The 20,569-nt window shown below is 37.8% G+C and overlaps 1 protein-coding gene across 2 annotated transcripts; it reads right to left on the bottom strand.

The window, feature by feature from the left end:
* Positions 1–42: 42 nt before the first annotated feature.
* On the bottom strand, positions 43–19,332 carry LOC101157764 (guanine nucleotide-binding protein subunit beta-4). 2 transcript variants are annotated; one of them, XM_020702287.3, is made up of 11 exons: positions 19,186–19,332; positions 14,918–14,996; positions 10,311–10,480; positions 9,905–9,943; positions 9,667–9,773; positions 7,440–7,503; positions 6,720–6,882; positions 6,288–6,354; positions 5,739–5,940; positions 5,435–5,651; positions 43–3,765 (listed from the first exon to the last, which is right to left on the bottom strand). In XM_020702287.3, exons 3-11 carry the CDS (start codon positions 10,365–10,367, stop codon positions 3,659–3,661), a joined length of 1,023 nt encoding a protein of 340 aa, XP_020557946.1. In that variant the 5' UTR covers positions 10,368–10,480; positions 14,918–14,996; positions 19,186–19,332; the 3' UTR covers positions 43–3,658. The 2 variants fall into 2 exon arrangements, with proteins under 2 accessions (XP_020557946.1, XP_020557947.1); XM_020702288.3 differs by lacking the exons at positions 14,918–14,996; positions 19,186–19,332 and adding an exon at positions 14,292–14,420.
* Between the last annotated feature and the right edge of the window lie 1,237 nt (positions 19,333–20,569).

Raw genomic sequence — 20,569 nt, 5'->3', positions numbered from 1 at the left:
GCACGCTTTCAGATTCTAAATAATACCAACAGGCATGAAAACTCTTTGTTAAAGTTTTTTTTGTTTATTGGTCACAATAACTCATGGCAACATACCAGTATCACCAAGCCACTGTACAAATACAAAAAAAGGGTTTGGTGTGAAAAGGACTATAAAAATTATTCCATACCAAGTGATTATAATTTCACACAATAGCACTGTAAAAGAATTATATGGCACCAAAGTCCCTGGTCTTTACTGGCAAAAAGACACTAAAAATAAAAACAGAACAGTAAGTTGTAGGAGGCAAAAGACGACAGTTCTGTGATGGCAGCCGTGCGGTTCACAGCGAGCGTTCAGGTTTAACTCGAGGATGGAGAAAGTCACAGTAAACTGCAGAAACCAAGCAGCAACCACCAATCCAGTCATCTTTACTGATCCACATTCACTTAAACTGTCACTAAAATCAATTGATCTGACTGATTTTAGAGAAAAACAACAAGAACTGGTGGAGCAACAAGGTGAAGGAAACACCTTCGTCAAAGCACCTCTCTTTGATTTTAGAGTTTACTTGCGTTAGTGAACTGCACAGGCACATGTGTTTCTATTCCAGGCTCCAGCGGCTGATTTACACAGAGCGACATGTTAGCCTGCTAAACATCACGGTCTCCCTCTCCTTCTCTTAAGGACTACGGTGTTTTGTGGGTTTTTCACAAAGTTCTGCAAACATGGAAGCTGGAAAAGGCTGGGTTCAGTGGAACAGTTCAACATTTTAGGAACATTTCAGTGTTAAAGGATACAATCCTTAAGTTATGAATTTAGGTGTGGTAGCGGCTAAAACTTCCTTTTTTATTTACAAGAGTCAAATGTTTTGAAATAGGATGCAGTTACTGATGAAACAAAAGAATTTTGGTGCAGAATTTTCTTGAATGAGATCATAAAGGAGCCCCTGACAAACTAAAGCAATGTGGGAATTTCCAACATGTGCAGATGACAAAGTCTTCTAAGCAATAACCTCATTACAAACTCAAATTTAATCCAGCTTGAAGTGTTTTATAAACATCAACAGTACGCTTTTTTTCAAATAGTATATTCAGCATTCTGGGGTGGGGTTGTAATTCTGGCATCAGGGTGGTATACAGCTCCAATTTAAAATGCAAAAAAAATGTATTTTTTATGGTCAAATTTTATGATGCCAAGCAAATCAAAAAATCAACACCTCTTTTTTTAAAACTTTTTTTTTTAACTCAATGTTTCTTTGGGAATCTTCCATCAGGAAGTGAATGCGTCCCAAAATGATGTAATGTTCCATTACAAACCATCCCACTGCACCTTTTTTGTCATCTGAACCTGTTAGGACAGGAACATCTGCTGTCCTCCCACTGAAAGAGGAAATGTACGGAGCAAGCACTGCCTGGATGGGGATCGGGGGGCAAACCACAATTTTTGTTTAGGCAACACGTTGGTTTCAAACTGAAACACAGATGAGACCGTTTTCTTAACACGGAGAAGATTGGCACTTGAAAAACACAAGCAGTTTTTTCTCTTTTTTTTGTTTTGTTGTTGACACGGACGACTTTTCAGTTCACAGCTCATCAGAGCCTGCGGATAACATTGGCACAAATGAGGATGAGACGCATCACATCCCACACACAGCAGATATTCTCAGGCTAAATACTATCACTGCTATTTTTAGCAACTCTCTCGGGATGGATTAGTTATTAAAGCCAAAGAAACTGGAAAAAAAAAAAACAGACTAACCCTGGAAAAATATTACATAGAAAGCAGAATTCCATGAATTTGCAGTCACAGCTGTGTGTTGTCTTAGTGTACATCAGAATGTGCTTCCATCTGGAAGAAAGAAATGGCACTCTACTATTGATCCGTGCGTTACGTTTCTTTGAGTCACCTTTGGCAAAATGAGCATTTCTTCTGAATGATAATGTAAGGCAGAGGCGCTGCCACATCATAGAGAGGCAAAAACTGTCCTTCCTCCAGCATGGGGGGGGGGGGGGGGGCAGACTTGTGTTCTTAGGCACCTGGGACAACTCACACTGTGTGTGGATTACTGTATGTAAAGCCTTTTGAGGAGGAAAAAGAGATGGGCGATGAAGAAATGCTCTTAACCAGAAGTCTGACTTCTAAAGTGTGTCATTTTTTAAGTTTGTACTACCGTCTGAGTGCAATTCTAGTTCTCTAAGTGTACATTCTGTCTACAGGGTGAACTCGCTTCACGAGGAACAAACAGTTTAAAATGTGTTTTGGTGATAAAAATTACAGTGTTATTTTTTTTCCTGTTTTTTTTAATTTTTAAATAGACCTATATTGGTTCTATTTTGATTTTGGGCAGCACAGTCACTCATTTTACACACCGACGACAGCAACCCATTGATTCTTCATTGAGGGAAAACAACAATAAAAAATAAAAAAGAACACGAGTGGAGCTCGGGCATCATCTTCTGTCAGAGCCTCAGAAGATGCAGACATATCCGTTCGGGTCCTGACATGAAGCTTTTAAAAGACTCGCTCCTGCTCCTTCTGGCTTCCACTATTGCACAGTCCAATGGCGGGAACAGCCTCTGCCTCACGTTTTTGTTGTCCTTTCCTTCTACAGTGTCAATCTAGGGCAACAGGGGGAGTTCATCTCAACTTTAAGAAGAAAAGAACATGTCTTTAGGCCACAGGAAGTAGGGATATAATGAGCTCCTCACAGCCACACCACACTGCAGACGATTGGATGGAAGCAGTCCTCTGATTTCAGATGATTTGATACCTTAGCCCGCATTAGTCGAAGCCAAAGCATTCCCAAAAAAAACAGAATCTCCCTAAACGTAAATGCTTTTTTTCTATTACTTTGGAAAGCTCAATCCGTGGAAAAATCTTGGAAAGAATTTCCTGTGGAGTTTCCATTCAAAATAAGAGCATGTGGTGAAAAAACGATGGGGAGTGATGGCGTAAAAACAAAAAACAAAAAAGTTACCCACTGCCTTACCTTAAAACACACATCCAAAACAAAACAAAACTATTTTCAGGCCAAATTAAGATCCTATATTGGTACTTTTAGGAACATTTATCCAACACTTTTTTAATCTTTTATCCCAGTTTAATTAACTGGAGTTGTGTGAAAATGGTGTAAATATGATATTTTAAATGTATTAAAATATTATTAAAGAAAGAAAGAAAGAAAAACGTTAAGGTGTAACGTAAACTACAAAAATATATACATAACACATTATATATGCATATAGGATGCATACACACATAATGCTATACACATATACTGTCTTTATATATATACATTTATTTTATACACAGACAATAATCCTGTTTGTTACTAATGGCAAGAGATGCACTTTTTTTGCGCCCCTCCCAGGAAAAAAAAATCTATTCTCCCAACTATTTTATGCTTTCCTTAAGTCTGATTGGACAACTCCACTGAACGCTTTTTAATTTTGGTTGCCGTGTAAAACATGGGTGGCTAAGACCTAAAAATGAAAAAAGAAAAGTAAGTAGAAATTGTTCTCACAGGTGGATAGGTCACCAGCGATGAAGACAGCTGGGAGGAGTTAAAAAGGTTTCAGTTGACACAAAGTGCACCCCTTAGTCGGAATACAAAGGGAGGGACTTCAAATCTAAGGTGGCGGGCAGTGATTAGATGAATCCGGCCAGAGAGGTTGGTTTAGTTCCAGATCCGGAGGAAACTGTCCCAGGAGCCGGTGGCTACAGCCATGCCGTCCGACGTCACTCCTAAGCAGCTCACCCTGTTGTCGTGGCCCGCCAAAACGCCTGAGAGAGAGCAAAAAGAGTTTGGACCAAAACCACCACTGTGTTCTGGAGTAGAATAAAGTACATGATAGAACAATTTCAGGCTGATTCTATAGTTCAAAGCAGTGTTCTCCGAACTTCTTTAGGCCATGCAGCGGTTTAAAGGGCCTATATTGTGCAAAATCAACTTTTTGAGCTTTTACGTGTATTAACATGTTCATTCCTCACAAAAAGCAACCTCAAAGCGGTATTTTAAGCCATGAAAACGAGCAGGTTCTCACATTGTGATGCAGACAAATGAGGAACAGCTTCTTAAGGAAGAGTCTGCGCTGCTAGCCCCGCCCCCAGGCTAACACACCCACACACTTTCTCCGGCAATTGGCTGAATGCTTTCATTTTATATGCCTCCATCTATGCCAGACCTCGGATGTTGTCTGTTTTTATGGATGAAACGCAAACACGCAGTTGACCGAGGCTGACTCTAGGTTGACGTCATGAAATGGGCGGCGCCCACATGATGCGAAAGGCAGAGCCTCAGAAATGGAGTCGGGTAGGAAAAAGCGCTGAGAAAAGTAACTCATATTTCATAGAAAGGTCGTTCTCAAGCAGGATTTAGGCGCTTTAATGTCAGACAATGTTTTTACGGACCGGCCTGCGCGAGGTGGCAGTGGGCGTCCGAGGTTTTTCTTTTTCAGTCTCTACTTTCTTCATCCTTTGTAAAATATCTGCAGCTGGATAAAAAACTTTATTTGTACACTAGATTCTATGTAGAAACCATTAAAATATGCTATAGTTTTGCCCTTAACCCAGTAAAAAAATAAAATAAATTAAAATTGGACGCCAACTTCAGCCTCATCCAACTTCTACGATTGATTTGATTTGGAATTATACCACGTCCTAATATGAAACTTGTATAACACTTTTAAAAAAATGTAATAAACAGATCCAGTTTTATTTTATTTTTTGTTTATTAATTGTTTAACACCTAAACTGAGCGTTTCTTTAAGTGAAAATAGTGCAACAAAAAAATAGAGGATAATTTGTAATATGAGAAAGTTGACTGACTGTTAAAAAAGAAAAGCCAAATTAACCCTTTATGGTCGCTATGATCAATATAAATCAAGCTGATTGTGGCAAGGAGAAAAACAGCTCTGCATATCGGCATCAGCTGACTTACGTTGATTGAGTAAGCATATCTGTGCAAAGCTGCTTTTCTCCGCTTCAGAATCCACTGGAGCTGCGTTTACGTATTGCATAAACGGTTTTAAGAGTTACAGTAGATCAAACACAGACGCTAGGCCTGCACAATAAGAGGAAATTCTGCGATTTGCGATGACGATATAACTTGCGGTACATGAACAAATAGCAAAACAACCAAAAACATCATTTCCATTTCCCTGAAACAGTTTAAAAATTATACCCCAAATGGCGAGCATCTAACATAAAAGGGCTCCATCCAATTGGTCAAATGCATAAAGGGATTTATTTGATTCGTTAAATACTTCAACCTGCAATAACATTGTTTTAGCACATTTAAAGTAACCATTTATTGCAATTTTCACAGTCTTTTGCGATATGCATATTGCACAGCTTGATCTCACGATAACGATAAGCTTATGATATATTTTACAGGCCTACCCGGAGCTAAAAAAACAAAACAAAAAAAAGGAAGAAAAAATATGTCACATGCCTGCACGATCCCCTTTCAGAGTGTCCCAGACGTTGCAGTTAAAGTCATCGTAACCTGCCAGGAGGAGGCGGCCGCTCTTGGAAAAGGCCACGGAGGTGATGCCGCAGATGATGTTATCGTGACTGTACACCATTAGCTCCTGGTCGGCGCGTAGGTCAAACAGCCTGCAGGTGGCGTCATCGGAGCCGGTGCCAAACGCGTTCCCGTTGGGGAAAAACTAGGAGGGGACCAAAGAAACCTTTTTAATCTCAAGCTAGATGTGAAGGGTTTTTATTCTGTGATATTTATATGTCTCAAAACTCACGCAGACGGCATTGATGTCGGACACGTGCCCGGTGAAAGATTGTCTGCACAGGCCGTCGCGGACGTCCCATAACTTGGAGGTGGCGTCGCAGGCTCCAGACACAAAGGTCCTGAAGTCGGGGCTCAGGGACAGACTCATAACATCACCAGTGTGGCCCGTGAAGCTGGTGGACTGCTGGCCCGTCTCTATGTCCCAGAGCGCACTGCACAACAAAAAAAAAGGGTTTTGTGGATTTACAGCACACCACAGGTTATTCTGCCTTTTAAGGACAACCTGAAACTTGTACAGTACAGACCAAAAGTTTGGACACACCTTCCCATTCATTTGAATGGGAAGGTGTGTCCAAACTTTTGGTCTGTACTGTAGAAGACAAAATAAATCCAAATGATCGGAACAAAATCTGATGTATTTAGTGGTTTTTACTTGTCTGTAAGTCTCAGGGAAACACCGTGACAACAAGATGGATGAGGGGGGAATTCTAGTCATTTAATGCTTTAAGAATGTGCATATTTCCAAATGTTAAATGATTTAATTTGAGTGGCTGCTCACCAGGTGGTGTCTCCAGAGCTAGTTAGGATCTGGCTGTCGTCCAAGAAGCGACAGCAGGACAGATAACCTTGAGACCAACAGAAAATACATCTCAGATGAAAAGACGTGTCATCGAATCCATTTTACGGCCTTGAAAAATAAACCTGACGTCTTTAACGATAAATTTTTTAGGCTAAACGTTTTCTTGGTTCCATCTAGAAAAATTAAAGTTTCAGTGATAATTTAAAAGTAAAAATTAGAGATTAGGAAGTTGAAAAACGATCATTCTTAATGAAGAAAATACATTATATAGATGCAAGCACACACACTTAAACATTTTATGACAGTAATTCCAATTATCAGGTAGTTCAACAATATTAAATGGACATAAGAAAAAAAAACTAAAATATTCTTAAGTTCTCCTGTGTTTGGATTCATCTGTGGCCGGCCTACCTGTGTGTCCAGGTAGCTCTCGAGTGACGCGCACGTTCCCCTCCCGGGTTTTCAGGCTGTATATGGAGCAGATGTTGTCCAGACCCCCGCAGGCCACATAATTCCCAGAAGGGGCGTATGCGCATGTCATCACCCAGGAGGAGCGCAGCGGGATGGCATGCATCTGATTAGAGGGAGAGTCATATTTATGCTACAACTACACAACATCCAAAAGATGATCACAAATGCATACAAGACCCATTCAAACTAAGGTTTTTCTTTTATTATGTTCCAAATAACGCAAATGAAATCTTTCCACTCCAGTATTGAACTGAAACATTAAACAATGCTGTCAACGTCGCCCTGCATATTAATGTAAATACGGCGGGGATGGGTGAAAGCAGGACATAGTACTCAAACACACTTTACCAGGATTTGTCTGGTGGGATTAGGGATTTATTATTGCAGAATTAGCTAATCTCACAGTTGAGTCACCCGGATTCAGAACATGTCCATTTACAATAAAACATTCCAATGAAAAGGCAAAACAATGTCAACATTACTTTAGACTAGATCTAAATAGGAGTTCTTGTTCAGACTTTTCTCCAGACTTTACAGTTAATAGTTCCCCAAGACAGCTATATCAATAAAATTGTTTCCCAAAACTAAACTAAAATGTACTTTTAGCCACTGAAAAATAGAGTTTGTAAGTTAAAGCGCCACAGATTTGTGGCACCTTACCTTGTTTGTTGTGTAGCTGTCCCAAATGATTAACTTCCCATCCTGGGAGGCACTAACAAGTAATCTGAAAGAGGTAAAGCAGCATGACACTCAGCTCACATCTATCAAAACGTTCACAATCTAAAATGTTCATGCACTTAAAAGCAATGACAGGACTGCCAGGACTCATTACCAGAAGCTCTGTCAAAAAGCATCCAGAACAACATCTCCACTCCATGTTCCTACCATGATCCCCCCCTCCTCCTAGTGAGGAGTCACTTTTAAAGCACCTCCCTATGTAATATTCATTTTAAAAGAAGTCTCTCTTGCAGGTATTAAAAAGCTGTAACCCCAAAAATGACCAAAAAGTAAGTATGAAGAGGAACATTAGAGGAAAGATGTGAGTGCAGATGAATAAGCAGCTGGAAGCTTTCCCTCCCATCCTAACACAGTCTTTCCATCTCCTTAGGGACCAGAAATAGATTGATAATGTTGCGCTTCATTCAAGAGAAGCACCAACAAACTCAAATGCCAGTTGCTGTATAGGGAAAAAAAAAGGCGTCCTGCGGTGTGGTCGCACAGAGGGCACATCTTTACATTCACATCTACAGTTAATAGGAATTAAAAAACAAAACAAAAAAAACTCAGTAGCTCCATCACACACAAGAAGAGGGTCTTGTGATTGTTAAGACAAAAACAAGTTTACACAAAATAGAACAATGATTCTTGAAAAAGGAAAAATTACAAAAGAAAAAAAAAAATCGCAGGAAAATCCTTATTTATTAGATGTGGATCATAGCATGCAGACTCTTCTTACATGATCTGCATTGCTCTCATATTTCACTGGAGTTAGTTCAGAAAGAGCAGTTTGTAACACCATTTCTATTAAATGTCCAATTTACATACATGAAAGTGAGCAATCATTTGCAAAAGGATTTGACAAAAACAGCGATCTTACAAACAGCTCTTGCAAGGACAGAAGGCTGTCTATGGAGCAGATGTTTTCTGCTTCTGAGCCTGGCAAAACAATCTGCAATCTGCTCAAAGTTAGATTGTAAAACAGTGCACGTGTTTCAATATCTAAAGATAAAAAAGGTGGCGATAGAGTGGTATTAGTCGTATTAGTAAAATTGAGTGGTTTTAGTAGCACTGATGGAAGTTTAACTCCACACCTGAGACCGTCCTCACTGACCCAAGTGCATTGTATTATGGAGACAAAAAGGAGGACAGAAAGAAAGAAAGATAGAGAAACAAATACATCAAAAGAAAAAGTGGTTTCAAAACACGTCATGGGGCCGACACACAGCTGAAAACCCCTTTTTCTGCATTTTGGATTCAAAAACAGCATAAATGTGCTGTTCGTTTTTCTGCATATTAATATTTGGCACTCAATTATATTTCATCTCCTAATCATACAAAACGTCTTCTTATACATTTCAGAACTTTCAGTTGAAAGGATTTAATCTAATTAAGAAAACATAATATTGATTTATGAAATACAATACATTTTACAGGCAAAAAAAAACAACAGATTTTAGTTTGATTTAAAAAGTTACTAATTGTTCCATTTTTGATCGGTATAAAGCTTTAATTATGTGGAAAGTACTTTTAGATAAGCAAATAAAATAGTTATTTGATTTAAATAAATAAAAACTAACGATTTAATTGAATTGTAGCAAAATGTAGATCAAATCTAAGCTAGCTAGCTTTATAGCAAAATAGATTTGTTGTTGTAAATCGCTGCTTAAGTGCTGCTGTGTCTTGACCGCCTTTCAGCCACCGCGATTCCGTGACCACGCCCAGTGACTGGAACCCTATTTACAGCAGCTGATGCTGCGTCCTGCATGCTGCATGACTGGGCCTCAAGTGACCTCTTCCTGTAGGGAGGTCTGCTTCTGACACGTTTGATTTAAAGCTCATCATAAAATTCTTATTTTGTGGGCTGATCAACACCCCACAAGCTGTACGAGCACAACACAAGTCCACAAAAAGATCTTTTCAAACAGAAGCCAAACAATATTTCACAATAAGAAAAACTACAGTGTTAAAAGGCAAAAAAAGAAAAAGAAACAAGATTTGTAAAAAATAAAAATAAAATAACGTACATTTTATAATAAGCCTTTAAAAAATGCTGGAATATAGAGTGCTTTGTCATTTTCTGTTAATTCTCTGCCACGTTTTTGTAAATGGGGAGAACTTGACATGACTTAAAGGAAGCTAATGAGAGTCAGTATGATGACAGCTTTACCTGGAATCACTCCCCCAGTGCATTGCATAGATCTTGGCCAGGTGGCCCCTGAGAGTGCGGCGTGTCCGCATCTGTATTCGGCCCACAGAGTCCAGACCAGCAGTGATCTGGGGAGAAAAGGGAAACTTGAATGAAACTGCAGACCATAACAACACACTCACTTCATAGGGGAAAAAAAGGAATAACCAATGAGAAAAGAAAAAAAATTGCTTATTTTCAATTAGAGAGCGCCTCTAACCTGTGACAGCGTGGAGTCGCAGCAGGCTTTCCTGGCATCCTGCAACAAGACGGAAACATTAACAACTATTCTACGCTCAGCTTGTTGATAAATAACTGCGATAAATGACACAATAACATAACTTCAAATTTTGCTATTATTCGTGAATTATTATTTATTTATTTGGCCAAAACACAGAAAATGTAATCCTCAAAAAGACAGACTGATGGATCCCTTTCTGAAATCCATTTTTACAGAAAAGCAACCTGATAATTCATTCATCATTCATCATTGTTTTGTTGGAAATTAAATAAATGATGGTGTTGGTGACCGACATGTCATGCAGACACATAATTATAACGTCATACAACTGCATAAATAACACATGCTTGCACATAAGCACACAAACAAAAAGAAGTTGGCATACCCGGATCTGATTGCGTAGTTGCTCAGCTTCCAGCCGTAACTGTTCCAGCTCGCTCATTGTGCCTGTGAGATGTGTTCAGGCCACGCTTTGCTATAAACACACACAGTCCCACACGCACCCACTCTTACACACCCCCTACACACACACACACACAGACCAGCAGCTGACACCTGCAACAAAGCGACAAAAATATTATAAGATCAACAGGCAGATAGCAAAGGATGGGAACTTCTCCCTCAGACAAACATAAATATCCTGTTTGGGCTCTGGGGAGGGGGAAAAAAGAGAGGGGGGGGGTGATGCAATTGGACTATGCTGCTACCCAGACCCACCAGGGGAAAAGAGGATCTGGATGGCAGCCTGGAGGGTGGGCTAGCTCTTCAAACAGCTTCAGTGTGGTTCAAAAGGCCATCTGAACTGGGCCCTGACCTTTCTTCACTCAATCAGCCTTTTGTGTCGCTGCTTTGCACTATTTGCTCTGTGTGCTACAAGAGGGGCTGCCATGAACTTAGGGCAAATCTACATGGTCCAGAAGATATCATGTCTAGTGAAACAGAAGAGGGGGGGGGGGCATTTCTGCTGCCATTTTGAGTGTGTAAATCATGCAAACCTTTTTTTGTGGTAAATGCGTTTTAAATGCAAGACGTGATGTGCGTGACTGAGCAGACGGCCACCAGATTTATCATTGGGGAGCCCAGGCGTGTGTCACAGACAACTTAGTTGTTTCTGAAGTATTTAACCCCCCTCCACACACACTCACACACACACACACACTGTAAAGGCTGAGATTACATTTTCAGTTTCACTTTCTACAGTACAGCAAACCAAATGTAAAAAATATTAAATTAAGAAGCAAAACTCACGCTTTGGTCTCAATTTAAATCAATTTTTGGAGACATTTCTTAGCTCGGGTTAGTTTAGAGCCCTCCATTCAACAAAAATGAAGCAGTTGATGTAGGCTCATTCCTCTCCACCAGGAGAATAAAGACCTAAAATGGACAATCCAATCCAGGAGTGACGTCACCGTCTCATCCAGCTGACGCAAACAAGCCGGGGAGAGGCTCTTGTTTTAAGCTTTGCTGTTATGCTATTTTCTATGCCTCCTAAATCTGCCACCCATGGTCCCTCACTGTATTTCATACGGTCCTCAACACTCATTTGTGTAAAGCTCATGGCTTGTGATGTAAAATGACAAAGACTAAAGTTTTGATTAATTCATGATAGACATCATTAAAGACCCAGTCTAATGAAACTCATGTTTAAAAAATTTTCTTTCTTGTGGTATTTTCTCATGATGAAGGGCGTGTATGAAGAAAATTAAGCTTAAAATTACATTTCTGAGAATTTTATTTTTTTTCAAATTGTGACACATCAGGGCCAGATAAAAAAAGGCAGTTTGTAAAAGATTGTAACTGTGAGGTAGAAGCTACAGTCTGTGGGCCACTAGCTCCATTATGCTGCATCCACTTGTGGATAAATAGATGCGTGTACATCTTTGTTTTTCTAATCAAGCTGGAATAGGGCTCAACATTGCTCGCCCTTTTTCTGTTGCACTGGTAATGTGAGGTTGGAAATGTAAGAGGCTGTAAGCTAGCAGAGAATGTGTAAACAGACAGATGATGGAAAATGGGGGTTGACTTACTCTGCACCAACATTGTTGCCCACAACTCTGAGGCAAATTTCTAATGAACTATGCTGCTCTGCAGAAACTATGTCCCAGATAACGACAAAGGTTTTCGGATTTTGGCTAAAAACAGCATAATCACAATTAAAATACCAATGGACATACTTTTAAAGTATATCAAAATATGAAGTGAGTCAGAATTTAAGAAAAGATAACCCAGCCTCTCATTACCAGGGTGTTTAAAACAGGCAGGTCTCATATTTAGTGAGCATGGCAAAAACTTTCAAAATGCGGAAAAGTCGAAGCAGAAAACTCAAAAAATAAATAAATTACAATACTGATTCCTGGTAGTAGATTACCTTTAAAATAAATACAGATCTAAAGCTTCTTGTGTCTTTCCCACAGTTCTGTAAACAGTCACGCAATCAGCCAACAAAGACTGAGAGTGTAACATAGAATCAGGGCAACAAAAGTGGAGCCGTGTGCTGTAGTTGCCTATTGTTTACGATGAGACTACCAGCTACGTTAGACTGAGATGCTTGGCACAGCCATAACTGGGGCTCTGCTGCAGAACGTAGGGAGCCACTGTTGTAAATGCTGAGACAAAACACAGCCAACAAAATATACATATTCAAGAAAAACATCTCATGATGGAGACATAAACCCTTGAGATTTTACGGTTCGACATCATCAACCATCAACCAAGATTTACGTGCATTAATTTTATAGGCATTTAAGGCATGCAGACTTTCCTCTGCATTTTTTATTTTGATTTGGGGTTACTAAGGAAAAAAAAAACTCTCCTATGGCTAAATATGCTGATTCATAAAAGGAACTTTTGCAAAAAGCATCATGAGTAACCCAGAGAAACACGAGGAACAGGAAGACCTGAAAAGACGAGCAATCAGATCTACAATGAAAAAAATGTTCATGCCATGAATTGAAAACAAGAGATTCTTCTAGGCCACTTCCTCAATAGAGGCCTCACAAACCTGTTTCACTATTCTGGAGTAAAAGACAAGCAAATAAGAAATGAGAGGTAAAAAACGGAGTAAGAAGTTTATAAAAACACAATTGATCAAGGTAGATTTAAGAGTTTGAGGGTATCACTGCATGAATTAAACCACAGCTTCAACACCCTCATCAGAATAACATGCTGAAATAGTTTCTTTTTCTTTTGAGTGGCTTTCAAATGTTGACATTTAAAACAAATATGGAAGAGCTGATTAGTGATTAATTAAGCATATCTAATAAGATAATAAAAGGATAAAAAATTATCCAAGCTTATGTTTTTTTCCAGGGAGGCTGCATCAACAGACCCATTCGAATTGGCTGTGGGAAAACACAGACAGGCAGCTACATCAGATGAGAATGTTCTCTGCTGACTCCAAGACTATTTCAAACATCTAGAGAATGAAGGAAATGCTTTAGAGTTTTCTTGAATGTCAGGGCAACACCTTTAGTTTTAGTTCTTCCATTGTTATCCTATGACAGGAAACACAAATCGTCAATTAATGCCAAAACTGAAGCATAAAAAGCAATTCGAAACCAAATAATTAGCTGTTTTTCACTCTTTCAGCATTCTTTCTCAAGTTCTAAACTAAAACACAAAGGCTGAGCTGAGCTCCACTCCAAGCTCTCGGGTTTTTATGCCAAAAGCTTTAAATTGTAATGGCGTATACTTATATGCCGCTTTTCTACCTACAAGGCCCAAAGCGCTTTACAGTCACACACACATTCACACACTAATGTTTGCATACAATATCAGCTGGACAAGGAAGAAGCCATGAAGTCCATTTTAAATAAACCTTTACAAAACCTTCCAGTGTGACAATAAATTAACTGTTTCAACTATTAATTAACTATTTATTACTTGTTTTAATCTATTTTGTGCAAACTACACTGATAATAGCTTTTATTTTTAAATAAACTGTTAAGTTTTTTAATAATCAATATGTGAAACCAATTTTTGTTTAATGACATGGTCTAAATTTCACTTTAAATAAGTAAAAAACAACATCAGAATTCCTAATTTGCATAATAAAGTCAAAAATATAAAAATAGTACAGGGAAACTATTTTTAGATATCTAAAAGATTTAAGTGTTGTCATTTACAGTGACGTGAAAAGAGAAAACATAAAATCCTGACCTTTTGGAACAGTTGGAAGTGTTAAGACCCGCATTTAATGTTTAACTGGCTGACAACTATTCAAAAATGTTTACGTTTAGACAGAAAATATCAGGTTGCTCATCCCCTTCACGTTGTTTTGGTAGCTTACCAGAAACCTTCATCATCATGACCCCAAAATAAAACTCCTCACACCTCCAGTAACATCTTAGAATAATAACTACTGTACCTTCTAGCTAAACTTCAAACACTGATTGTCGACCATAAACAGGAAACCAGAGGTTACATCATATTAACAGGCAGCGCGAAATTAGCGTCAGCTCATAAAACCGAACGTTAAGTTAAATATGCGCTCGTGATGCAAGGAAGCAAAATTGCAGGAGGAGCGCGCGCCGTCACCAGTTGATGCTAGCATAAGGGCGGGCTTTCATTTATATTTAATAGAAAAGAGGGGAATACGGACACGCAGCGTATTGTGCAACGAGTAAAAAAAAGAAAAAAGAAAAATGAATGTCTAAAATGGGGGGGGGGGGGGGGGGGACACGAGTGTAAGCCTACAACACATACTGGTTAATGTTGGTAGTTCCGCTTGACAGTCATTTGACAGCTCGACAGAGAGAGAGGCCGCTTTGGATAACTGTTGCTTTCAAACAACGAAGAGCTTTGCATAAGACGGGAAAATACCACAGAAACAGTCAGCGGTGTTCAACAGCCTCGCTGTCTCTTCAGGGGGAAACAAGCCAATGCACCCTTACGCATCTCATACCCGATAGCAGGGATACAAAATCGCTTCAAGAATACCCGGAAATCCCCTTTAACAAAGCCGTCAACATATAATGAAGAAGATTCTCCAACCTGAAGTGGGATGTTGGCTCGGTCTGTCTTTCCGATCAGTGTCACACCAATCCCCTTTACGCGAAGACCATGGTATCAGCTGGAAGGAAAAGTACAAACGTATCCATTTAAATAAAAAAATAAAATAAAAACTAAAAAAACCCGAACTATTTGGTCCCTGATATCGGTTCAAGGCGAATGCTACTCGGGAAGGATTAGACTAAAATTTCCTCCAAACAAGCTAATCACCACACCCATGAAAGTGGGAACATGGCAACAACCTACCAGAGACGGGGGAGGTGTTCAATGCGTAACTACATTCAGTATTATTAGTATGATGACTTTAAAACAAAAACGCCGTAAATAGCACATTTTAAATCATACATTTACATTCTTTTTAGCAATAAACGTTTTATAAACATGCTTATGTACTTATGTAAATGTCCGGATTACACTTAAACTCCCCTACGCTAAGAATGGTATCAACCGCCAGCCCCCCACAGAAAGAAACCAAATGGAATACAGGAAACAAATTTAAGACCTGTTATGACAGAGAAAGTAGTTACCAGAGTCATTATTGTAGCTGTGATTCGGCTGTTACTTATAAATCTAACACACTAAATATCGATATAGACGCACAGAACTACAAAATAAATGCAACAAAACTTTAGGAAGCCATGTTGTAAAGAAGCCTTAAAAAATAATGATTAAAAGGAGGATAAGACTTAAGAGCTCATCATAAAAAATTTATTGTAGAGCAACCCAGATGCAGAATCTACAGAAATGTAAGTGCTTCCATCCTTTTTTTTTAAATAAATATTTTGTATACAAAATGGACAGCAAAAGTAAAATAAAATAAAAAGTCAAATCCAAATTTTTTAAAACAAAAAATAAAAAAAATGCACTTTTTAAAGTTCAATTGCAAATTAAAGCAATAAAAACAATTCCTTCTGGGTCCTCAGAGTTGTATCCCCTTTTTCACTCTGAAGTATTATAGTTTAAAACCTCAAAATTCTTTATAGAAAATTCCTGCAGAAATGTGTTCTATTAGCCACAAAAAATGAAGAAATCTGAATTTTAAAATGTATTAAGTTCTTTTGGAGGTTGTAAAAGTCTAAAGTCTAGCCAGTTCTAGTCAAACTAAAAACAAAAATAAAGAATTGAATATTTTTTCTAAAATGTTAAAAAAAAATGTTAAATGACCAAACTTGAATAAATTATGTACAAAAATGAAAACACTATACACAACAAGTAAAACTATAAAACGTTTTGTACCAGGAGACAGATGTGCCATGTCTCATCCACAGTTGGATAAGACATGGCACATGGATGAGACATCCAGTTGGCTCTTTTAAAAAATAATTTATCTCCATTAGATCAGGATACATTTTTAATGAAGCCAATGAAAGGGAGCAGTGGGAAAGGCTTTTCCATATCTCTGTACGAGCTATAATCAATGCAGGGAGGATGAAAGTTTCCCAGCCCTTGGTTTCCTTTTGGAGAGGCATGGGGTCAGATTATATTTCTAATTGAATTCACTTACACAGCAGTAGTTTGGGTGTGTCACACCAATTTCCCCCTAAACAGATTATGAGGATTACTATTAACATGATGGCAGAGACAAACAGCTTATTGGTCATTAGTGCAACTGGAATTACCTGTTCCACCTTATAAAGGACAGTCGTTGCAATGTAAAATATTTCTTTCGATTTTCAGACAGGTACATTTTCTGCGGATGATATTACCCAGAATTGATTTGCACACCATAGCGTGACTGTGTATTCAAACATTTGGGCCCACATTTCCTAACAATATGTCATCTTAAATTTTTTTTTTCAAAAACTCTTCAATGAATCAGTAAACATAAATGTTGCTACAACTAATTGTTAAATATTTTATATTTGAGTGGTGAAACTGTCTGTGCAAGAGATGAATTATATGGTGCAAAAATAAATATCACAAGAAGGTGTCAACTATTGCAATTTTTGCCTACTTTGAGCATAAAGCAAATTCATTAGCCAACTTCGAGTCACACTCAGCGCGTCTACAAGCGTGATCCTGACCAATCAGGTCCTCTTGTTTATTGCTTAGCAACACACAGGCAAAGGGAGGGAGCAAATTTACACTTTAAAAATAGCACATCAATAGCTCAGTCTCTAAAAAAAAAAAGTCAGTCATGTCAGTAAGGCTATAAATAGTTCCTTGGAGCCCAGTGTATTGTACAGTAACACAACTGTATTGCTGCCCACACATTTGACAGTACATATGCAATGCCTATGACAACTAAACTAGGATAGTTTGATTTTAAAGACTGACATGAAACATCTTCTCATAATTCTATTGAAATTTGTCTCATAATCATCAATAGAGTGTTATACATTCCTTTATTCAGCTTTATCTTGTTGATTAATTTACCATTTGGTTTACATATTACATGAAATGTAAAGCAGACCGTATGAAACTCTGGACAAGTTTGCAAACCAGAGAAGAATTTCGGACAAATTCATTTTCATAAATACCCTATTAATCTCATATTTTCATATGATTTTATTACTGCACAGGATGATTTGTATTTAATAAAGTCACTTTTGGTTACAATATTCAATTCCAATGAACCATTTTGTTTTTAACACCTCAAGATAAAACAGAAATGTGGTGAAAATTGGATTTATTGCAGTGGGTTCAGTTTTGATGTGCTTCTCTATGATCATCCCACTGTATTGGTAATCAAATCAAGCTGTGATAGCAGGACATCAACCCGATGCTACTTGTTCCCATTTATTTTACAACAACATGCAACAACTCTGTGTGTTATCTCCCTGTTATCAATGGCAATTTTTTTAAAAAGTGGCAACAATAGAACCTTAAAAGGCTTTATCAGGGATGTCTTATCCACCAGACATCTCATGGGGAGGCTGGCCGTTTCCAAGGCAACCCTCACAAATGGCAACTGACGTCAAGAAGGTAGGAGAAATACCAGGGAGAGCCAGAGCTGCTATGCATAATGGATTATTGAAAAAGAGCCCTCTTGTGCAAATGACTTAAAATATGCGTGCCTAGCTGAGCTCCCTACCACTTCAACCCCCTCCCTCACATGTGATGAGAAAAATAGAAGTTGACAGTTTTCTGGGTTTTACTTGCTGACTGGCAGAGCTTGAGAGTGGCTGATCCCGGTGAAATTGTCCATCTAGAGTCAAACACTGCTTTTGAACATTTCTTTTCCATCGAATACATGGAAGTTACACAATTTTCAGAATAACAAAGTCAAGGAGTCTCTCTGTCAAATCAAAACAGTCAAAAACGTAAATTTTTATGAACAACTTTTACAAAAAGCCAGATATATGTACCTTTAATTAAAGGTATTTTCTGTGAGTAAGATGAAGAATAGTTTCGGGAAAAATTCTAAATTGTGTAAAAACCTTTTGTTGTAAAAGACAACTCCAACAGATATCCAAAATATACAAAGTAAAAGACTTGACAAAAATTACATTTTTTTAAATTCACATTGGCACTTTACCTAACTTCTACTTAGTTTCTGAAAAGAAAAAGTATTTGATAAAGTTTTTTTTTTTTTACATATAAATAAAGGAATGGTAGGGTGTTGAGCTTTCAATTTTGTAGGAGCTGCAGAGGAAATAAGCAAAGTGAAGAAGTGACTTTGTGACAGCCTAGGGAAATCCCATAGATTATTGTAAGTCAAGGGTGCAAGATGCAGTGCAATGCATGATTTAACATCCTCTGAGTTTCTTGAGAAGTGACTAGCACAAGTTGTGCATGGGGAGCAGGGTGGGGGAATAAAGGAAGTGAGGAACAACCCTGGTGTGCTAATGCCACCCCTCTCAAATGCCTCCCATCACAGCTGCGCCACTACCATGCCAGATGATCATTAATTTATTATCTTGAGCCCATAATTATTTTTACCTGACATTTTGGTGCACCGCAGGTTTTATTAGATCAGACCAAGTCTTACCTCCTAGTTGCTTGAAACCAAACACAAAGTCTGCATGACATAAACAAATCAATTTAACAAGCGAAGCTAAAATACCACAAATGCCATTACTTCCTCAATTATTGCATCCATTTTGACTCTGGAACTCAATTTTATTTCCCGTTATGTTAATACTCCAGATCAGATGTTAAAACACTCTTATTCTTAACATGTTTGCACTTTTACGTTATGTTATTGCTTTAATCTTACAGGTGCAACTCTTTGCGTTTCAGAAATAAATGAAATACATTCTACTATAGAGAAAAAAACAAATTCTTTTTAGAAATGAAAGATTTTCTACCTTTTTCCAGTGCAGATGAGTAGCAGAGGAAATGGGCGTTTTCTGCATGTGTCCTAAACGGCATGGATTACGAGTCGCACACAGCGCTGTGGTTTCAGTTCTTCCTTTCAGCAGTGAGTGTAGATGCTGTCAGGAGAAACAGTAAATGGAGAGAAAGGCAGAGCTGGAGTATGAGGTGAAAGCGGCAAAGTGGGAGGGAGAACATATTGGTAGTATGTGTGTGTGTGTGTGTGTGTGTGCAAAGAGGATGTGAGATGAAGTAGTATTTTGATTGAAGAAGCAGAGCCTTTTTCTCTAATAAAAAGACCATATATATATATATATATATATATATATATATATATATATATATATATATATATATATATATATATATATATATATATATATATATATATATATATATATATATATATATATATATATATATATATATATATATATATATGTATATGTACATATATTATATATATAACATTCTTAAAAAACGTTTTATGAGACATAACTGTTAAGTAAATAATCTCAACACTAAACCCTTAAAATTGCATCCACACTAAATGGATCCAGCAAGATTTTATATTATGTCAAACTCTTGAAATATACAAAAACCAAAATATTTTAGAAAGTCCACACCATGTAACACCTGTCTCAGAATAATAAACTTAGATTCTGTTTTTGAAGCTTGTGTAAAAGTGCAAGTAATTACAACAGTAATGAACAGATAAATAATCCTATCCCATGAAGTTATTAATTTAAAAACCTTTAACCAAGTAGTGTATGATTAATGTGGTTGCAGAAGACAAACAGTGAGACTTTATTTCAGATAAAATGGTTATTTGTTTTACTAAACCACATGACAGAATTAGGTAAATGAGTAAAACTATCTATTTTGTCCAATGCAAGAGCACAATTTTAATGGAGAGTGGTTAACTGTTATATTTGAGGAAGAATGATGTTCACAAAAAGTTATAAATATGCCTTATACCTTTGAAAGAAGTTAAATTAGCTCTGAGGAAATTCGGTTGTCGTGATAATATTCAAAACTTAAAAGTCAGAGCATTTGCATGCTCCACAGAAGTGAAATTTTACAGGTGTCGTGTTTTCATGCAACAAAGGAAAAGAGAAACATTAGAAACGATGATACATTCACCTTGCAAATGCACGTCTCTGAGAGTGTTTTGATCTAGGTTGGCTGATCTGGGTAGTTTCAGGAAAAGGTGGTCTAAAAAATTGAGGTCAGTTGACTGCCTAATTTTACTGAAACGCAACATGCTTCCTGCATTACATCTTTCTTTTGGCTTTTCCGGTGACAATGCTGAAAATTCACTGTGCTTAGCAACTAAGTAAAAATCCAAGCATTTTCTATGCATTCTTTGGTGGAGAA

Source organism: Oryzias latipes, chromosome 4 (genome assembly GCF_053564925.1).
Source record: "Oryzias latipes strain Hd-rR chromosome 4, Olatipes_Hd-rR_3.1".
NCBI classification, from domain to species: Eukaryota; Metazoa; Chordata; class Actinopteri; order Beloniformes; family Adrianichthyidae; genus Oryzias; species Oryzias latipes.
The sequence above is the reverse complement of the archived record's forward strand: the minus strand, read 5'-3'. Positions and strand labels throughout refer to the sequence as shown.

Excerpts from the sequence above, each read along its gene's own strand:
- LOC101157764 (XM_020702287.3), bottom strand. The coding sequence starts at position 10,367 with ATGAGCGAGCTGGAACAGTTACGGCTGGAAGCTGAGCAACTACGCAAT. Across the intron at positions 7,504-9,666 it reads CACTGGGGGAGTGATTCCAG|ATTACTTGTTAGTGCCTCCC; the intron begins GTAAAGCTGTCA and ends TACCTCTTTCAG. Across the intron at positions 3,766-5,434 it reads TCTGAAAGGGGATCGTGCAG|GCGTTTTGGCGGGCCACGAC; the intron begins GCATGTGACATA and ends GCTCTCTCTCAG.